The sequence below is a fragment of the Salminus brasiliensis genome, chromosome 7, assembly GCF_030463535.1.
Source record: "Salminus brasiliensis chromosome 7, fSalBra1.hap2, whole genome shotgun sequence".
Taxonomy (NCBI): Eukaryota; Metazoa; Chordata; class Actinopteri; order Characiformes; family Bryconidae; genus Salminus; species Salminus brasiliensis.
In genome coordinates, this window is record NC_132884.1 from 6,355,931 (window position 1) to 6,376,368 (window position 20,438).

General features: G+C 45.8%; 1 protein-coding gene across 5 annotated transcripts in view; it reads right to left on the reverse strand.

Annotated features, from left to right (window-relative positions):
* b3galt1a (UDP-Gal:betaGlcNAc beta 1,3-galactosyltransferase, polypeptide 1a) overlaps positions 1–20,438 on the reverse strand; it is a 37,547-nt gene that overhangs the window by 4,603 nt on the left and 12,506 nt on the right. For 2 of the 5 annotated variants that reach the window (XM_072683581.1, XM_072683582.1), the window contains exons 2-3: positions 9,707–9,791; positions 1,288–7,382 (exon numbers count right to left, since the gene is read on the reverse strand). The exons of 1 other annotated variant lie outside the window; for it this stretch is intronic. In XM_072683581.1, the coding sequence (XP_072539682.1) occupies positions 5,797–6,804 (1,008 nt within the window). In that variant the 5' untranslated portion in view covers positions 6,805–7,382; positions 9,707–9,791 and the 3' untranslated portion in view covers positions 1,288–5,796. Of the gene's footprint in view, positions 1–1,287; positions 7,383–7,905; positions 7,959–9,706; positions 9,792–20,438 lie in introns of those variants that run through there. 2 more of the 5 variants (XM_072683583.1, XM_072683580.1) reach the window with 2 other exon arrangements.

Consider the following 20,438-nt stretch of genomic DNA (forward strand, 5'->3'; position numbering starts at 1 on the left):
GGCAATTAGTTGGTCAGATTTTTAAGTCAATTTACTGGCAATAAATAAATAAAAAAAATAAAAAATAAAAAAAAAAACACCCCATAATGTTAAAAGTACGATGGCAGGGGTATCACTGGTCTAAACTGGCTCAACTGCTGCAAGACACCAAGAAGAAATTTGGCCTCCGCCTTTAACCCATCAGTGTAGTGAACACACATGCCTGGAGTGATGGGCAGCCACTGCTGCGACACCCGGGGAGCAGGAAGGCTGAAGGGCCTTGCTCAAGGGCCCAACAGCGAGTGGCAGCTTGCCATGCCCAGATATTGAACCCACAACCCTGTCATCAGTAGCCCGGTGCTGTAACCGCTGAGCCACTACTGCCCACAGCTGTGTCTGGCTGTGTTCCTACCCCTAGATGTGGACCAGAACAGGAAAATAAGCCACTGTTATTGTATTAGGACAGGCCTACTACGTCTAATAGGATTCTAGTTTAAAAAGACAATTCGTTGGTCAGATTTTTGTCAATTTACTGGCAAAAAATAAATAATATTTTAATAAAATAAAAAACAAAAACACTCCATAATGTGAAAAGTACGATGGCAGGGGTATCGTTGGTCAAAACTGGCTCAACTGCTGCAAGACTCCAAGAAGAAATTTGGCCTCCGCCTTTAACCCATCAGTGTAGTGAACACACATGCCTGGAGTGATGGGCAGCCACTGCTGAGACATCCAGGGAGCAGGAAGGCTGAAGGGCCTTGCTCAAGGGCCCAACAGCGAGTGGCAGCTTGCCATGCCCAGATATTGAACCCACAACCCTGTCATCAGTAGCCCGGTGCTGTAACCGCTGAGCCACTACTGCCCACCCCTAGATGTGGACCAGAACTGGACCTGAACATTATTACCTAAATAATGTTCAAACAAGGCCCTAACTGTATTAGGGTCCTGTGATGAGCGATGCAGGGGTGTGGCTGGGGAAGACAATGTTGACGTTGTCCTAGCTGTTGACCAACAGGTGGCAGTACTGTGCTGAGTTTGCCTGCAATTTCAGTCAAGCTGACCTTGGCACTTGCTGAGCATGCTCCCATACACGACTCAGAGGAATCGTTTGGCTCAGGCAGAACCTGGCACAGTGTCTTTGGACAAGGTGTCTCCAAATGGCCAGAAGGTATAACCTCCTGCTATGACACAGCTTAGATCTCTCACAGCTTAGACCTATTCACTTCATTTCCAGCATCTCGCGAGCAAATTACATTCTGCTCATAGATTTTCCTCTGAAGGCACAGAAAACAGGACACAAGCCAAACAGAATCATCAGCGTTTTTATTGAATATTTTTTTCATAAAAAAAAGAAGGATATGTTTTATTAAATCTTCAGAGATGTCTTGCCAAGGAACCCATTTCCTCACGCGTAAAGTGCACAATCTGCAGCCTTTTTTTTAACAACAGTTCAAAAAGTGCCGGGTCTCATGGACCTCATGTATTACCGCCATGCGTGGCAGACGACCGGTCTGTCTTCCTGTTTCCTGCCTTCCAGCCATCACCATTATGCACATAGCCAAAAGCCACAGCCAGGGACGTCTGAACAGCAAACGTTGTTGTCAGGCCTAAAGGAAGAAGTTGCTCAGGAGCATTGCTTCTCTGTGCAAGCTCATAAGAAGAGCAAGAATCAATTAATGACAGAAAATCAAACCAAGGGAAATCATGTTAGCATCTAACAGCTATACATGATAACCTCAGGGCCACGGCTGCGGGATGTTAGGGCTCAGGGCTCTAAAGTCTACGGGCGTACTCACTGTAGGTCAGCTTGCTCTGAGAGTTTTTTGATACGTTTGGTCAAACGTGAAAGCTGTTTTCGAGGCCAGGGGCAGCCCAGAGCACCGATCTCAGGTCCTTTTGAAATCGCTGGTCTGGGGGTCGCTCGGTGCGGTCTGCTGCACCTGTGGTGGAAGCTATCTGCTCCAGGCGTAGCATGTTGGGGCCATTATGTCCGCTTTGACTTATCACCCGCATTGGCTAAAACCCCTCTCCTACGAGAACGGCTCCTCGCCTGCAGGTGTTCGTGCACAGTGAAATGGCATGACTTTAGAAAGAGCTGTTCTTCACCACCTGAGTGTTTGTTTCCAGGGAAAATAAGGAAAAGCGCTGGATGATGGATGAACCTAGGCCCTACCGTTTTGCAGAATCCACGGTTCGAACATTCTGTGTGAAAGCAAACCAGTGATAATGAATCTCTCCCCCTAAGAAGCCAAGAATTGGTCCTGGGTACGGACTTGCGTATTCGGGACAAGTGTGAAAGCGCCCCAAGGGCGTACTCACACTAGGCCCAGTGGCTTTGTACCGTGCCTGAGCATGATTGTACCCACTCACCACTCCGGGCCCAAGCGCGCTTACCTCATCACTATGCAGCTTTTTGGGCTGAAGAAAAGCGCTGCTACACGATCTGCATCACCTGCACATGCATGCACAGTGTCAATTTGACAGGTTTGAGTTACTCTGATGCTTACAGAGTTGTTTGGACACCCTGAAACACAGCAATGTCCTGTTTATCATGCTGCACATGTAAGACGTGAGATTTTTACAGAGGCAGCATCACCGCCGTCATGTTTGAGTTCCCTGCTCCGGCACGGTCAGCGATCACACGAGTCCAACTAAACCGGACTGGGGCGGGGGGAGGTTGTACACCCTAAAAGAGCTTCACAGTTCCCTGACTGTGGCTTTAACAAACAAGCATCACTTTCACACTTCACACTTTGAGATGGTTGTCCTCAAATATGTCCAGAAAATGCTGAGAAAGGCAAAGGTCGTAAGTATGGCTGATGGTAATATAATGGGGAACACTGTTTGTTACTTACAGGTAATCACTGGCATACTGTAGAAGCTTAAGAGGTTTAGTTCCAACACGTTTCTCTACATTAGCAGGACTTTGCAAAGCTCCATAAGCTCTGGAGGATATACGCTACAGTCTGTTGAGGAATTGGACAGTGACACATCTTTGTTGTTGCTGTTTTGGCTCTGTGGTCCAGCACATGAAACTGATTATGAGCCCAAATCCATTCAATTCTTGATCACAGCTGATTTATTGATGGGCTGCTGATATAGACAGTGATATCTGAACTGCCCAAAATATTTACTAATTACTGCCAACTGTATTTGGTTGTGAGAATAATGGGATTCGAATGCGCTCAGATCTACTGATGATAGGGCAACAAATACGAAAAACCCAGTACTGTATCCTCGACTGTAAAAACAAACTATTTTAAGACATGATACAAAATAAGCTCCAACATTCATAGTACCAAAGACTAAGTTTCTGCTGTTTATTTGAGTTAAGGAACTGAGACAGTTGTGAACTAACAATTATATCAGTCAGAAAAGTGCAGTTTGAAATCTAGAAAATCAAAAAAATAAATATTAATTTACACGGTTTAATATTACAGAATCTTTTACCCCCTTACAATTGGTATTGGCCACAATTTTATACTGGGTAAGCCCAGTACAATTAACATATAGTAGAAGAGTAAAAAGAAGTGTTTCAGGCTATGTCAGTGCATCACTAGTTAAAGGGAGGGCAATTCCGGTCCTGGAGGGCTCAATTCCTGCATGGGTTTGTGCTTTTCCTGCTTAAGCACACCTGATTTCAACTCACCTGTAAATTGCCAGGTTTTGTAGGTCTGTTAGAGCAGGGAAATCAGCCAACTGTGCTGAACCCCAGCCCTGTTGCCCTCCTAGTTTAAATGCAAGAGATTTACCATTTGGCATTTATTTCTGGAGTCTATGGAGTTTTCTCTCAGCTTGTGGCTTCAGAAGGACTCCTTTAAGTGTTGTTAAAACAGGCCAACCTGATTTGGCTAAATTAGCCAGAGACATCAACCAGTTCAAACAGTTGATGGATCAAAATCAAGTGTTAAGCAAATCAATGTTAAGCAGAAACAGCACATTGCTGAGCATACTGATAGTAAACAACCTGTCATAGAGGCACCTTACAGGTTGGAGAGGTGTCACTGGGCCTGGAAGGCTGCTGGTTGGATGCCCTGGGCTGGTGGGAATGGCACCCATGTTGGTGGGTACCCAGGGAGCAACTAGGGGGTTTGGTGAATTGCTCAAGGGCACCTTAGCCATGGATGCTAGTCATAGGCATTGAACCAGCAACCTTCTGGTCCAAAGCCAACTTCTCTAACCTTTAGGCCACGGCAGCCGCCAAGCTGGTAACCAACTGGGCAAGAGCAATTGGATAGCAAATGGTTTGGAACCTTATGCAGAATGGGGTCATAAGTGTGTCCAAGACGTACCATAATTTTAATAAAATTGATAAAAGTAGTAAGAAATTAAGCTCGGAAATACTGCAGAAGAAAGCAGAGGTCTTCAAGGCCAGGACGTCAACTGATCTGAGCCCATAAATTTCACTCACTAAAGACGAGCAGACTAAAATCCCTGAAAGGATCACCAGAGAGGATACACTATGGCTTATCCTCATAAAATGTGCTGGAAGACTGATAAGCCAATACAACAAAAACTTGTGTTGTTGCTGCCCAATTTCCTACAAACTGCACTTAATGTGGCTGTATATACTGGGTGTCATGTTGATTGAAGATGTATGCGCATAAACGTGTGTCCTTATGTTCTCGCAATATACTCAGAGAATCAGTGCATGTGTTTCTGCATTCGTTTGTTTGAATTGTTTCATTGAGGTTCACTACTGAGATCTACTGCCTTGCAAAGCCACTGTTCTTGGTACAGCATGTATTAATATTTCAGGGGGGGTGGACTTGGCCTTTAGGAACCCAGCACCCCAGTTTTGAGCCACTAGGTTACATCCTGGATACACTGAGATCATATTTACTGAGATGAATCTTCTTGTCTTACAAAAAACAAACAAACAAACAAACATGAAAAAGGTTGCACTGGTTTCTACTGGTTCCAGCCCGAAGCCCAGATGTACTGTAACAGTAAAACTAGACCAAAATTGAGTTCAAATTGAACTAAATGCCCTGCTTACGGTGTAGCAGGCTTTTGCAACCGCCCAGGCTGCTGCACACTATTTTTTTCCATCACATTCCCAGGAGACTCCTAAAAACAGATTACCTTGATGCATCTCAGTGCATCCAAGAGAAACCAGGCTCCTGTTAACCTGACAGAGTTGGTATTAGGGTTTTCTCTGCTTTCTCGTTCCCTGTCTGCTCCTTGCTGGTGTGATTTTGCTTCTTATAACCTATTTGCACAGTTGTGGATTGGAATTTTTATGAATTCACAGACATGCCTCGAAGCCAATACTGATTTTTAACAGCAATGTGGCTTTTATAGATGGGGACTCTGCATTTGGGAAAAGTCGAGACTTTGTGCTTGTAGCTTTTCTGTCAACCCAGAGGCAAAGGTACTGTACTGGTGGTGTACAGTGTGATGTTTTTTCAGGTACTGGATTCTGGAAATCAGCAAACCCCTTTATGAGCAAGTGAACAAAGTAGTTTCCCACAAATTTTTGATCAGTATTGTGCAGCACAGCACTGAAGCACGGCTCAGGTTTTTCACTGGACGACTTAAAAACCTGCCAGTCACAGAGTTCCATCAAAGACCTAGGGTCACATCGAGCAAGAGTGCTAGGATCGTCTAGGATAACATTTCTGCCTTTCTGCATTTTTCACAGGATGGGATTACATTAATCAGGGGAAGGGATGATCCCAGATCTGTACACTTGCTCATGTTGACAGATAAAGACTCAAACCCCAGCACCCATCTATGATAACAGGGTCCATCAACAAGTGAACCACCTGACCTGGAAGAGATCAAGCCAATGCAACATCTAGGGTCTGGTCTTTGTTAGCACTTGAGATGCTTCTTGCTAGACATGTCGTTCCATATCCTGTGCATCTCCTCCGGTGAGATTTGGTGCACAGTGACCACCCTGCGATAGCGGCAGAGGCTGTAGCTCATCTTCCAGTGGTTGAAGCCACTGTTCTGGATGGGGTGAACCCCCAGCTTGCGCAAGCACAAGCCCACGTACACGTCCTCGAGGTGAATGAGGCGAGTGTGCAGGGAAGTCTTAAAAATCAACTCCGCCATGTCCCCTGAGAACACATACCCAGTCCCGGAGCAGAAAGGGGGGTACTTGCTTTCAGGGTACATCTCCCTGGACATGTACCACTTGCTGCGAGTGTCTCGGATGGGCCCTCCGTTTATGACGTGCCCAGTGAAGAAGCGCTGCCTGGGTTTAGCGTTGGGTCTCAGAAGGTTCAAAACCAGATTGTCCATGTTGACGAAGATGTCGCTGTCAGTCTTCATGACGTACTGGGCGTTGGGACAGAAGGAGGAGACCCAGCGCATTCCCATCAGGGTCTTCAGGGTCAGGTTGTGGTAGGAGTCCTCAAAGTCCTCTACAATGATGTCGTGGAAAATCTGGCTCTCCTGCTCCACCATCTGGTTGAGCACAGGCTCGGAATTGTGGCCGAGAAGGAAGAGTGTGACGATGCGAATGTCGCCGTACATGCTCTCGTCACCCCACGTCTCCCGGATCGCCTGCCGGGCATCGAACTCCTTGTGGTTGGTGCTGATGAGGATGAGGAGGAAGGGCGGGGCGCCCTCGCATTTGCTTGGCTCATTGATGAGGAAGCGGAAGCTGTGCGGGTTGAGGGTGCGCGTGCGGATGTTGCTGAAGGTCATGTTCTTTAGGATCCTGGGCAACTGCTTGCGGATGGGGATGGACATCTGGCCAACGTAGGTGCTGGAAGGTCGCGAGCCACTGAGGTACCACAGAGCGCTGGCCCAGCAGAGCACAGTGAGCAGGTACAGACAGGACACCTTCGAGGGCATCTCGCCGCACGTGGTCATCTAGTCACGAGTGGTCAGCCCGCTGGCCAATCACGTGCACTTATTTGAAGAACATCGCTTCGGTCACAGCATGTCCCGTCATGCTAAGTTGATGTTTAGCCATAGCACTGATAAAATCCATTCACAGACATTATAGCAACGGCCACCGCGAGCCTGCCAATCATTTCTACTGCAGCGCTAGGACATTTAAGGTCAGTGTAGACTCATCCACTGCTGGGGACTTCAAGAAAACAATCACTGTCCTCATAACCATGCCTAGAACTCAAAAGCATGCTGCTGTCAAGTTCCTCTCCAGTTTGGATGAAACCTCAAGTCAATCAGAGAGGGCTCCTGTCCTGTCCGCTATGATCTGTGTGCATCCGTCATCGCTGCAGTGCGTCAGTCCCGGCGGTCATTAATAAAGCATGGCACAGGTTAAGAGCTTGACGACGAAGAGCTTAATCTCAGGTGCTGTGCAATGGCGTAGTCGGCAGCTCACTGAAAGTTCAAGCAACTTCTTGAAGCAGAAAGCAGCCTTGCTGAGATGTTTGGCTCTGGTTCACTGTTCCTCTGCCCCTTACTCCTGGCAAGCAGGCGCTCTGCGGAAGGGAAAGAAGAAAAGGTACACAAGGTATAAAATGTGAGTTAAAAAAAAAAAAGTGAGAGAGACCAGAGAGGTGGTGTCTATAGTTCAAAGGCACTTGCACTAGAGCCATTCCGTGTGCAGTGTGTGCTTTAACTCCAATTAAACAGGAAATCAATAAGAGCCTGCAGCTCAAATATGCACTTTCATGCTGTTACTGTTTGCCACAGCAGCAAACACACCCTCTCTAGCCCTCTCAAACGCCCAAACACTCACACCTATACAGAATAGTACTACTCCAGAAGATCTCATGGGCTTAGCAGTCGTTAAGGGTTGAAGACTAGATGGAGTTTATATGAGGCAGAGCCCATTTTCTTTGTTCCTCTCATTTCGGCTTCAATTACAAGTAGAATCACCATAGGGTTCCTTCCGCACTGCGTTATTGCAGGTGCCTATGAAAGATGATACTCTCGCTCTCTCCCTCTCTCTTGCTCTTTTTCCCTGTAATGCAGTGAAATACAAGGGCACATTCTTTTTACCAGGGTGCACACCCTCATGCTGTATTTGTTCTTTTTCTTGGCTCGGTTTGTCCTGCGCTCCTGCTCGCTTGCATCTTACTTCATTAGAGTTTGAAAGCCATAATTTAGGAGATATAACCTAGCAGATTAAAAAAAATAAAAAAAATAAAAATCACATAAACACATAGAAGGCCTTTGCGTTGTGCTGTGGAGGCATGTACATACAGTGAGTCCAAGAAGTATTTGATCCCTTGCTGATTTTCTTCGTTGGCCCACTAATAAAGACATGATCATTCTATACTTTTAATGGTAGATGTATTCTTACATGGAGAGACAGAATATTAAAAAGAAAATCCAGAAAATAAATCTAAGGAATATATATTAATTGATTTGTATTTCATGGAGTGAAATAAGTATTTGATCCCTTAGTATTCATTAGCAGTTCTGGCTTTTACAGACCAGTTAGACACTCCCAATCAACTTGTTACCTGACCTGAAGCCACCTGTTCTCACTAATCACTTGTGTGAAAAACACCTGTCCACAGAATCAGACAGATCACACAGATTTCAAGTCTCCAACATGGGTAAAACCAAAGAGCTGTCACAGGACCTCAGAGTCAGAATTGTTGACCTTCACAAAGCTGGAATGGGCTACAAAAAGATTAGTAAGGTGTTGGATGTGAAAGTAACAACTATTGGTGCAATTATCAGAAAGTTTAAAGAGTATAACATGACAATCAACAGACCTCGGCCCGGTGCTCCAAAGAAGATTTCGCCTCGTGGGGTGGCAATGATGCTGAGAACAGTCAGAAATCGTCCTGCAACCACTCGGCAGGAGTTAGCAAATGACCTGAAGGCAGCTGGGACCACAGTTTGCAAGGAAACAATTGGCAACACTTTGCGCAACAATGGATTCACATCCTGCAGTGCCCGAAAGGTACCCCTGCTGAAGAGAGCACATGTGGAGGCGCGCCTCAAGTATGCCAATGATCATTTGAAAGATGAACCAAGTTATTGGGAGAAGGTTTTGTGGTCAGACGAGACCAAAATTGAACTTTTTGGCCTCAACTCCACCCGCCATGTGTGGAGGAAGAAAAATGCTGCCTATGACCCCAAGAACACTGTGCCCACCGTCAAGCATGGAGGTGGAAGCATAATGTTTTGGGGGTGTTTCTCTGCCAAGGGTACAGGGCTACTTCACCGCATCACTGGGAAGATGGATGGAGCCATGTACCGCACAATCCTGAGGGACAACCTCCTCCCCTCTGCCAGGGATCTGAAAATGGGCCGTGGTTGGGTCTTCCAACATGATAACGACCCTAAACATACAGCAAAGGCAACAAAGGATTGGCTCAAGAAAAATCACATTAAGGTCATGGAGTGGCCCAGCCAGTCGCCAGACCTCAATCCGATCGAAAATCTATGGAGGGAGCTGAAGGTCAGAGTTGCCAAGCGACAGCCCACCAACCTTCATGATTTAGAGAGGATCTGCAAAGAAGAGTGGGCCAAAATTCCCCCTGGTGTGTGTGCTAAACTTGTGGTTAACTACAACAAACGTCTCACCGCTGTGCTTGCAAACAAAGGCTTTGCCACTAAGTATTGAGTGTGTTTGGCAAGAGGGATCAAATACTTATTTTCCTCATTGAAATACAAATTAATTAAAATATATTCTTTAAAATTATATTCTGGATTTTTGTCTTGATATTCTGTCTCTCCATGTTAGAATATATCTACCATTAAAAGTGCAGAAGGATAGTGTCTTTATTAGTGGGCAAACAAAGAAAATCAGCAAGGGATCAAATACTTCTTGGACTCACTGTACTTATTTAGTGAGTGTTTCTCTCTCGCGCTCTCTCTCTTTCTCTCTATCTCTCTCCCTCCATCAAGCCCTTTGCATTTGCAGTGCACTGCAGCAGGAAGGTCACACCATCCCATTTGTGAAGGCACAGGACAAACAAATAGAAGAAGAGAAAAGAGGTAAATAAATTATGGCTGTAGAGACATTTTCCTTTTACTCAAACACACACACACACATAAGCAGGCGACCAATTTTACGATGGGCCAACAAAATCTGCAAGTCTAGCCTTCCATGTATCATGTATAGGTCACAGGTGACATCTAGGGTTGGCCGGTATAATGGCAATACCACATACCTCTGTGTTTCTATAGACGGTATCTGAAAATAAGGACGGTATTTCAGAATTATGACGTATCTGTTAGGCAGGTGGCTACAGCTAACATCAGCTGACCAGCTATTTAACCACACACACACACACACACACACACACACCTCACAGAGAGGATATAACACTACGCTATGCTAGAATTACAAACCAGAGGGGTGTGTTTACTTGTGTGAGTGGGTAAAGTGAGACTGAGGAGAGCACTGAGACCTCAATATTGCAGCTTGGTAACTTTATCAGTGGCAAGGCTGTTGAATGTAACGATCCCTGTTGTCACATTAAGTAACTCTGGGTTATGTGCATTAGCTGCTGTTGTTGCTTAATGGATGCAGAAAGGGAGCAGTGGAAGACGATTCCTTCAAGTGTTGCTAAGTGATGTTAGAATAAACCATGTCCAGTAAATACGCCGCAGCAAATGGATTCGGCCTCTGTAGACATTGTTAAATAACACCCACAAAAACAGCATCCGTCACCGTTAGCCCACTGCTCGCCCCCAGCTGGCGGCCAAGGCTACTCTCACTGCTAGCTCCTCTCATCTCTGTGGACGTTCTGCGTCACAGTTTTCAACCCTGTTAAAACTTAACAGCGCATTATTCTGCTCTTTCTGTTGTGTAGAGTCACAAATACTGCAATAGTGAGTTCAGTGTTTGCATACTGGCACCTGGAACTGGCCTTCAAAATCAGTATACATGCAGGGTGTAGGGTATTTTGCTGAAAACAGACCCTTTGGCTGTGGTGTTGTTGTGTTGTGGAAATAACCCAGCAAATGAACCAAGAGACAACCCAGCGTTCGGGTAGATAACATACCTAGCAATTATTTTCCAGTGTATTTCAAATGACACACAGTATGCCAGCTCTACGCCAACCTGTGGGACTTTGGAGCCAATGAGAACAGCCCATTTGTTGTTTTTGCATAGAAGACAGCAGGCCTGCATAAAGCACAAAGATGATTCGTAGGTGGTTGAGCAAACATCACCAAGCATTTTTACCAGTTAGGCTGATCCTGACATTAGGATGCACCTGGGAAACTGAGCCCTGAATGATACAGGGTGGGCTGTCAGGCTATGCAAGAGCAGAGATGGATGTATTTTTGGATTTTTTAAAACCCTCAAGCTACCTCGCCATCACTAAAACAGGAGCACTGCATTGTTCCTCACACTTCTAAAGTCCATAGAAAACATAATAGACTGCAATACAGGTCATGGAACACAGCCCATATGTATGAACCTCCTCACAGTGTGAGGGAGCTGATGTGGGCAGGTGAGCATGCTTGAACCATATGGGATCTCTGGGCAGCAGAAAGTGGTTGATGTGGCGCAACAGATAACACCACTACCTGCCAGTGAGCTACCACACCATGTGGAAGTGTGGTAGTGACTATGCTGTGCTACACTAATAAGAGTCCTTGGGCAAGACTCCTAACACTACGTTGGCCCTCTGACCTCTGTAATACAAGTAACCTTGTACGTCGCTCTGGAGAAGAGAGTCAGCTAAATGGCATAAATATAAATGTAAATGTGTATTTCAGGAGCGGGTTGTGAAAGGCTGTGTTGTTGGGTCAAACTCAACGTATAGTGACCCCATAAGCAGTCTGACCCTATAACTAACTGGAGACCAGCTTATGTCCAAGGCTGTCTAAGAGGCTAACATCCAAGAGGTCATTCAGGGCACACATGAATCATGAAACCATGAAAACCAATATATCCACTCCATATCAGTGCAGATTGCTGCTGCCGGACCATCCTGATGTGCAGTGCACGTTTTTCAGAATCTGAACTCTGGGCTGTTTTTTACTGGACATTAAATGCTCACGATCTGATTGATAGCTAGTGGCTGGAAGGCTTGACAGCTTGGTTTAACAAGGACAGGTAAAGGAAGGGGGGGGGGCGGATGAAGAGTGCACCATCGGTACAGACTGGTTTGAAGCACTGCTTTAGACCCATGACTAAGCTAAGCCCTCAAAAGCTGCAGTCAACACTGCTGCTAGGCATGTTGTTATTTGATAATTATCAAATTATCTTTGTTGTAGCTCTGTTGACCAGACAACGCAAGGCCAAAGTCAAGCCTGTCGGCCAGGAGGAGAGCTAAGGGATATTCCCACCGGACAGACCTCCATACTTCCATGGTGCTTGTAACGGGGAATGAAAATCTGAGTGTTTGTAAAATAGTGCTTCTAACTGTTAATGCATTTGAATGAGGAAAGTACATTTTAGTCCAAATATTTGTGGACACCCCTTCTAATGAATGCATTTAGCTGCTGACACAGATCTGCAAATGTAGACATTTGCGTCTCAGTGGAGAAGTCCTACCAGTAGAATAGGACTCTACGGAACAGATTAACCTGTTGGCATCATGCCAATTCCAGGTGTGGGTTAGAGGGGTATATAAAGCCCCCCAGCATTGAGCTGTGGAGCAGTGGAACTGTGTTCTCTGGAATGATGGTTGGTGCTCAATCCAGTCCTTTTTGACAGATGAGATGAGTTGAGGGGGAGTTGGGGATGATAAGGTGGGGAGGTGATCATCCAACATCCTGACTTCACCATTGCTCTTGTTGCTGAATGCAATCAGATCCCCACAGCAATGCTTCTCCAAAATGTAGCAGAAAGCCTTTTCCCCTGGAGAGCAGCGACAAGTTACTCCAACAAAAGCTGGATAAAATATTTTTAATACCCTTAGTTTCAAGTAAAACAATAAATGACCAGGTGTCCCAATACTTTTGTCCATATAGTGTAAGAGAGTAACGTCAGCAGCAAGGTTTCACAGCTACATAATACACTATAATGCACGTTTTGTCATCAGAGCAGAAATGAGAACAGTAGCTGCCAGGGGGCTTTCCACACATGTCTGGGTCCTGTGTAAATGCAGTCTCTGGAGCCCCCCTTTCCCATTTCTTGAAAATATTGTAAAATAATGATGATTTATAGAGTCTCCAAATGAGCGCACACGTTTTATTGATGCTGAGGGCTACTCTTTAAAAACCGTCCCCAATCTCTCAAAGTTTCAGCTTCCGTTGCTCAAACTGAAATAAAATAAACTACAGGCAGGGGGTTATGTCGGGACAATGGGGGCAGCGTGAAGGGTTTAAGGGTGTGGGACAGAGCATTAGAGTTGGTAATTGCATCATAGCTAAATGGAGTTATATGTAATAACTGAAAGTTTGGGAGAAGGACCACGCCCAAACTCCTCCCCTCCATTACTACGCTCCAGCAAGACGGAGCTGCTGTACATCCCGGGAACTGCTGGACCAAGAAACGATCTTGCCATCACCTTTGAGAACTCGCTGGTCACTCCCTCTACTGAAGCCCGAAGCCTTGGTGTAGTCATGGATGATCAGTTATCGTTCTCAAGTCATGTTGCAAACGTAACTCGGTCCTGCAGATTTCTCCTGTACAACATCCGGAGAATTCAACCCTTCCTCTCTAGAGAGGCCACCCAGGTGCTTGTTCAGTCTCTCATCACTTCCAGACTTGACTACTGCAACTCTCTTCTGGCTGGTCTCCCTCTGCGCACCATCAGGCCCCTGCAACTCATCCAGAATGCAGCGGCACGGGTCGTCTTCAATGTCCCAAAATTTAGCCATGTCACTCCACTGCTGCGTTCTCTTCACTGGTTTCCTGTAGCTGCCCGCATCAGATTTAAAATCCTGACGCTGGCCTACAAAGCCAAGAACGGACCAGCCCCTCCATATCTGATGGCTATGGTCAAAAGCCGATCCGCACCAAGAGCCCTTCGAGCTTCAAGTACAGCTCGGCTTGACCCGCCATCCCTCAAAATCCGCGGAAGACAAGCGTCCAGACTCTTTTCTGTCCTGGCACCAAAGTGGTGGAACGAGCTGCCCCTGGGTGTCCGAACGGCCGAGTCGCTCGCTGTCTTCAAACACAGACTGAAGACCCACCTCTTCAGAGAGTACTTGGACGAATAGTTCTATGGTCGCCTTTTCTTGGGTAAATAGCAAAGCACTTTGTAAGTCGCTCTGGATAAGAGCGTCTGCTAAATGCCGTAAATGTAAATGTAAATAAAAACGTTCTTCTCTCTTCTCGTTCTCGCGACGAAAACTTACACCCCACCACCACCACCACCACCACCACCCCTGCTCCTCCAGATGATCCCATTATACTCAACCTCTACCTGGCAAGGGGAGGTCTGGCTTCGGGTCTCATCCGCTCAAAGCCCCCCAGAACTCCAGCCCAAATGTCTCGAGTTCTCCTTCCTTGCCTCAGCTAGCGTGGTCCGCACTTCGCAAACTGTTAGCTTAAGATTTAGATTAAGAGATTTGAACTTTCAGAAAACTCAAACTCAACCCCAGCAAGACAGAGCTGCTGTCCATCCTGGGAACTGCTGGACTTCACAATAATCTTGCCATCTCCTTTGAGAACTCACTGGTCAACCCATCTACAGAAGCAACAACCTTTGGTTGACCAGTTATCGTTCTCAACGCATATTGCAAATCTGACTCGGCCAAGCAGATTTCTCTTTTTCAACATCCAAAGAATTCGATCCTTCCTCTCAAGAGAGGCCACCCAGGTGCTCATTCAGTCTCTTGTCACTTCAAGACTTGACTACTGGCTGGTCTTCCATCAGGCCCCAGCGGCACGGGTCATCAGGGTTCAGCCATGTTCAACTCCTCTCCTGCGTTCTCTCTGGCTTCCTGTAGCTGCTGCCTACACCACATTTAAAATCCTGAAGCTGGCCTACAAGGCCAAGACTGGACCAGCCCCTTCGTACTTGATGGCAACGGTCAAAAGCCGATCTGCACCAAGAGCCCTTCCAGCTTCAAGTACGGCTCGGCTCGACCTGCCATCCTTTAAGATCCACGGAGGACAAGCGCCCAGGCTTTTTTCTGTCCTCCTCTACCACGAGTACCTGGGTGAAGTGTAGTGTTGAGTATTGTGGTCTCCATATTGACTTTTGTATTTAGTAGTATCTAAGCTAGGAGGGATCTTTTGGATGGTACAATCTAGCTAAGGGTATTAAACAGGTAAGTAAACAGTGAAGAGCATCTGCTACATGCCTTCCATGTAAAACTCAGACCTTAACTAGCCTGTTAGGGCTAGGGTTTGTCCACAATCATTGTTAAGAAAGGCTAGGTCATGTATATTGCAAAGCTCCTCAAACCTCATCCCAATAATCAGCAGCCGTGCACTCTGAACAGGACTCTAATAATGGATTCCCACAAAGCAGGAGAAGGCTAGAAAGAAATGAGCATAGTGTTTAGTAGCATTTCCTCAGTTTGTAATGTAATTAAGAAACTCTGGGGATTAAGTTGAAGTCTGGAAGACTGAGAAAACTATTAGAAAGACCTGCTCATTGCTAAAAAAGTTAAGTTGACTGCAAAAGATGAAGGGAGATTAGGCAGACTCTGGAGTCGTGGTGCACTGTTCTACTGTGCGGCGACACCCGCACCAATATGACTCTCCTTATAGAAGAGTCGTCAGAAGAAAGCCTTTACACACCTCAGAATCCACAATGGACTACCTTAAGATCTTTTCTGCTCCACCAACGAGCCCTGAGTAATCAGTCCCAGTATTCCTGGCAGCTGAGATGCCTCTGCCACAAGCTGAGAAATACACTCACATGCACGGTTTCCTTTATTCTGCCTCGTTTTCCTTCAGCCTTCCTTTAAATGCTTGCACTCTTTCTCTGGAGGCAATGTGGGTCCGAGTGCAGGTCAGGCCAGGATCACACATCCAGCGCTCCATGCTGCGAGAGGTTTCGGCAAAGAACACCCTTGGAAATCATTTGGCAGAACTTTTTTTTTTATCACTGTAACAGTGTGTGTGTGTGTGTGTGTGCGCGTGTGTGTGTGTGTGTATGGCTACACACAGACACAGCCCTCCAATTCACTTTCTGTGGTGGAGGAGGCAGCTTCAAATACACAGTAATAAACATTGATTGACCAGGATGACCTTTCTGCGAGCGATCCACAGTGCACACACACACCCACTTACACAGCTAGAGAGAGGGAGGCAGAGAAAGGGCAACCGATCCACCTCCTCACCAAACACACTTAACTTTAAACACACACCAGAGCAGGCCTTTTCCCAGCTCTTCTTCCGTGTGGTACAGCCAATTTAACACCCCATTCAGACCCCACACTAAAGGCCACTTTTTCAGCAACAGTTCAGCTTTGACCTAAATGTTGCCCAATCAGCCATGCTGGATATCGGACCACCCCGATCAAATTACATGCCTTGTTGATTGTGAAAATAAGTTCACAGGTCCTCTACAGAGAACACAGCTGCGCATTCCAATGCCCGATTACTGTTACTGAAATCTGTGGTTGTAGGTCTACTGGTGTGAAATAAGTGGTTATAGTGGGTGAATGTGATGTTGTGATTTGGGTTTCTATACCTAGTATGTGTGTATTAGCATTAGCGTTAGTTCTGAATGGGCTCCTCAGTGCTGGTGTAAAAACAGAGAGAGGCGAGAGGTTCTCCGGTTCTCCCGCTGGTAAAACAGGGTATTTCAGTGATGGTTTTATAAAGGTTCAGATATTACAGTCTGTTTTCATGTTCCACTATAAAATAGCTCCACACTGCAGAACCTCAACTGCTTTATTTACCTTCTGAGAACGTCCGCACTGCTGATGGCTTGGCAACGATGTCCGCTTTGGCACCTTGAGGCCAGTAGATGGCGCTCTGAACACCGAGGTTAGAACAAAGACTCAGAACTGGATTGGAATTAAAAAGCTGATACCCGATTCATTAAAATACATCTGGATTGACCCGGATCAGGACATCCCTTGTTTCCAGTAGAGGATTAGTTAACTTACTTTACTGAGAGGCCCATGGCAAAATTGTCCTCTCAATCCACCTTGTGGATTTTGAGGTGCGTTTAGGTTCATTATCCTGCTGTAGAAGCCGTCCTCTTTTTATCTTCATGATTTAAGATTCCAGTATTTGCTGCTATTTAATTGAATCCACTCTTTCTTCTACCAGGGAAATGTTCTCTGTGCCACTGGCTGCAACACAAACCTTAACAGTTGGAGAGGGCATCTTTCCATGAAATTCTGCATCGTCTTCTCCAAACATACCTTTGCTTATTGTGGCCATAATGCATCAGGCTTCTTAGATGTTCCTTCTGACTATCATCTGACTAACATTTGTGGTGAGGATGCAGGATAGATGATGGCATAAATATTTGTACATGTGTCCCTGCACAGTAAAACAGTACATCACCACTGCTCAAATCTGCTCACTCTTCTATCAAAATCAGATTTGCCTTTCTAGCCGTCCTCCAAGCAGTTCTCTCCGTTCTCCTGCTGTGAGGAGACTTTCTGAAGAAATGAGAAGCGAATCAGCGAAGTGAATCAGAGCACATCCACCCCCACCCATTTGAGGTTGAACAAACCTAAATCTCACTCCAAGAATGCTGTAGAAGTTGGCAGCCCTGGCAACAACAAATGCTTTCGAATAATAGCAACGCAAGGCCTCAACGTACCCTATATGGACAAAAGTATAGGGACGCCTGCTCATTTATAGTTTTAAAAACAGTTTAACTGTCTCTACTGTCCAGGGAAGAAGGCGTGTTACTAGATTTTGAAGGAGCATTGCTGTGAGGATTTGATTGCATTACACAACAAGAACATTAGTGAGGTCAGAATGCTGGACGATTACCATCCCACCTCATCCTCAACTCCTCATCTCATCCCAAAAACTGCTGGATGGAGCACCACCATCATGTCAAAGCCCATGCCCATTATTTCTGATGACTCTTTTAATACTTCCTGAAGGTCTTTTGCCGTCAGACAAGGGTTTTGATTTGGCTTTCTAACAATCCAGGCAGTTCTCTCCGAAAGTTGGACCAACCTGAATCTCACACCAAGAACACTGCGTCCACAAAGGCCTTCCAATAATACCAGTGTGCACCTTAAGATAAGATAAGATAAGATAGTCCTTTATTAGTCCCGCAGTGGGGAAATTCACAGTGTGACAGCAGAAAGGGATATTTGTATTTGTACATGTATTAACATATCATTGCTTAAAAAAAATTCCACAGGAGAAGTAATTTCGGACTATTTCTGTTGGTCTAGCATTCCGTTTTTCCTGATCCGCACCGCACGTTAAGCTGTACAGAACAATAACCGGTGCAGTGTTTCCTGCAATTACTTAGCCTAACTAAATCAGCAGACACTTGGCATTTAAAGCGCATTCCTACTAATTTTCCATTAAACCCCAATCAGGCCTGGCTCTCTCGCACAAGGAAAGCCGAGCCGTAATGAAGCAGAGCTGATAATGAATGACGCAGGGGACAGCAGTGGTGATGTATGACAGTGTTAATGCCTGCCTCCCCTAGAAAGCCACAGGGCTTCAAACTGAATGGCAATTACATCACGGCTCTGACACTCGCTCTTTTTTGGGCTCCCTCTCTCTCTCTCTCGTGTCGCGTCAGTGTCATTTATCTGCCGTCAAAAGACAGTAGTGGCTTAAGGGATTCTGAGAAGGGACATTTGGATCATTACTAATACACGTACACACACAGACAGACACACACACACTTAACATTGGTGTTAAAGAATCTGGCCTCTAGTCCCGGGTGAACACTGCATTGGAATTCACTAGAAAGCACCTGCAGGCGGTTGCTGTGGGCCGATTCGTTGTTGCCGTGGGATACAAAGCTGGACAGTGAGGAGGCAAAGCCAATTAACCTTCAGTGCTGGACTGTCCTTACCTGCCACCATCATCACTGCGTGCACAAGTGAGTGTGTGGGCCTACGTGGTGGTGTTGACTGCACTATTATCATTGGCTGGACCATCTGTGACAGATGGCCTTAAAATCAGTGTCTGTGTGTGTGTGTGTGTGTGTGTGATGTTGGGACTTCTCCCCTGTCCTCTCTGAGCAGGAGGTCAACAGCCCACAGTGTGAGCTCTACGGGTGAGCTGGAGCGAAACTGTCACAACAAAATCCCGGCGCATTACGCACACTGCCCATCAAAGGTTTGGGGACACCCCGTCTTCATTTGAAACGTTTCTTTTCAATTATGCATAGAGAAATACACTACATGTCCAAATGTTTGTGGACACCCTTTCTAATGAATGCATTCAGCTACTTTAGGTTGCATCGGCTTCTTGTCTAGTCCCTGTACGGAAATACTACCAACCAGGCGTGGGCTAGAGGGTAATAAAGCCCCCCAGTATTGAGCTGTGGAGCAGTGAAACGAACTGTGTTCTCTTGACGGATGGTAAGGGCTCCATCCAATACTTTTGGGATAAGTCTGGGAGCTGGGGATGAGATGGGATCCCATTTTAAACTCAGCACGGTTATGAGGTCACAACTACGAGCACATTCATTAACATTGCTTTAACCTCTTGAGACCCTGCGTCCTCATATGGGGACATTACGTTTCTGCTTCTCTGCACCATGATACTTTTTTTTCAATTTTTTTTCAAACTTTGCCCCTTTGGCCTCATATAAAAAATGACTTTCTGTACAAAGACTAAGTTTATTTTTATATATATATACACTTCTTAGGTTTTACTAATCCCAAATAGGAGAAATAAAAAATGCACACCAAGCAAAAGTCCGGGTCTCAGGAGGATAGTCATATTTACATATGATCACTCATTCTACCAAGTGGGACTGTTGTCAGTCGTTGCTTAAATCAGCAGTATGTGAGAATTTCTTGCTCCTGAGCTCCCCTAACTGAGATAGGAGATGATTAGTAAGGTTGTCCGGTTTCCCCTTTTTTGATACCCCTATACTGAATGACCAACAGAGTGAAGTTTGCATGTAGGTTGACAACGTTAAGCCGTCAGTCTGACCATAACAAATGTTAAACTGCTCTTAATCAGAAGAGAGAAGCTGGTTAGCTGGATAACAGTCTCACTGAAACCTCACTTATAAACGCTTAGACGAGAATGACTGGAGCGACTGGTGACTAATGATCGGGCGACTGCTGTTGAAAGGACAGAAAGCTGAATTTTTCCAGTGGTTTAGGATCTGTAGCTCGCTCGGTAAGCTAGCCTTTGTTCATCAAGCTTTGCTTATCAAGCTCGTCTGACACAAGTGTGACCATAAAAACTTGTGTCTGAGAGAGCGATGTCCAGTGACTGGTGTTGGGAGTAACAGAAAGGTGAAATGAGAGACCGGTTCTGCTGTGTCTGGACTCATAGCCGGGTCTCTAGGCTTAGAGAAGTTAGCTAGTATGCCAAATACCACAGCACAGGCCATGTTCCAGTTAACTGAGGCTCAAATCCCACCCGTTTAGAGAATAAAGCCTCATATCTGAGAGTCTTAAGAGTGTTCAGTGAGCTCCCACAGCGCCCCCACCCTGTCGCTCTCTTAAATGCACATGGAGTAATGAGCTTATTTGGCTGTGCACTAGATACAGATACAGAACAGAAATCTGACACGTCGTTATTTTGAAATACC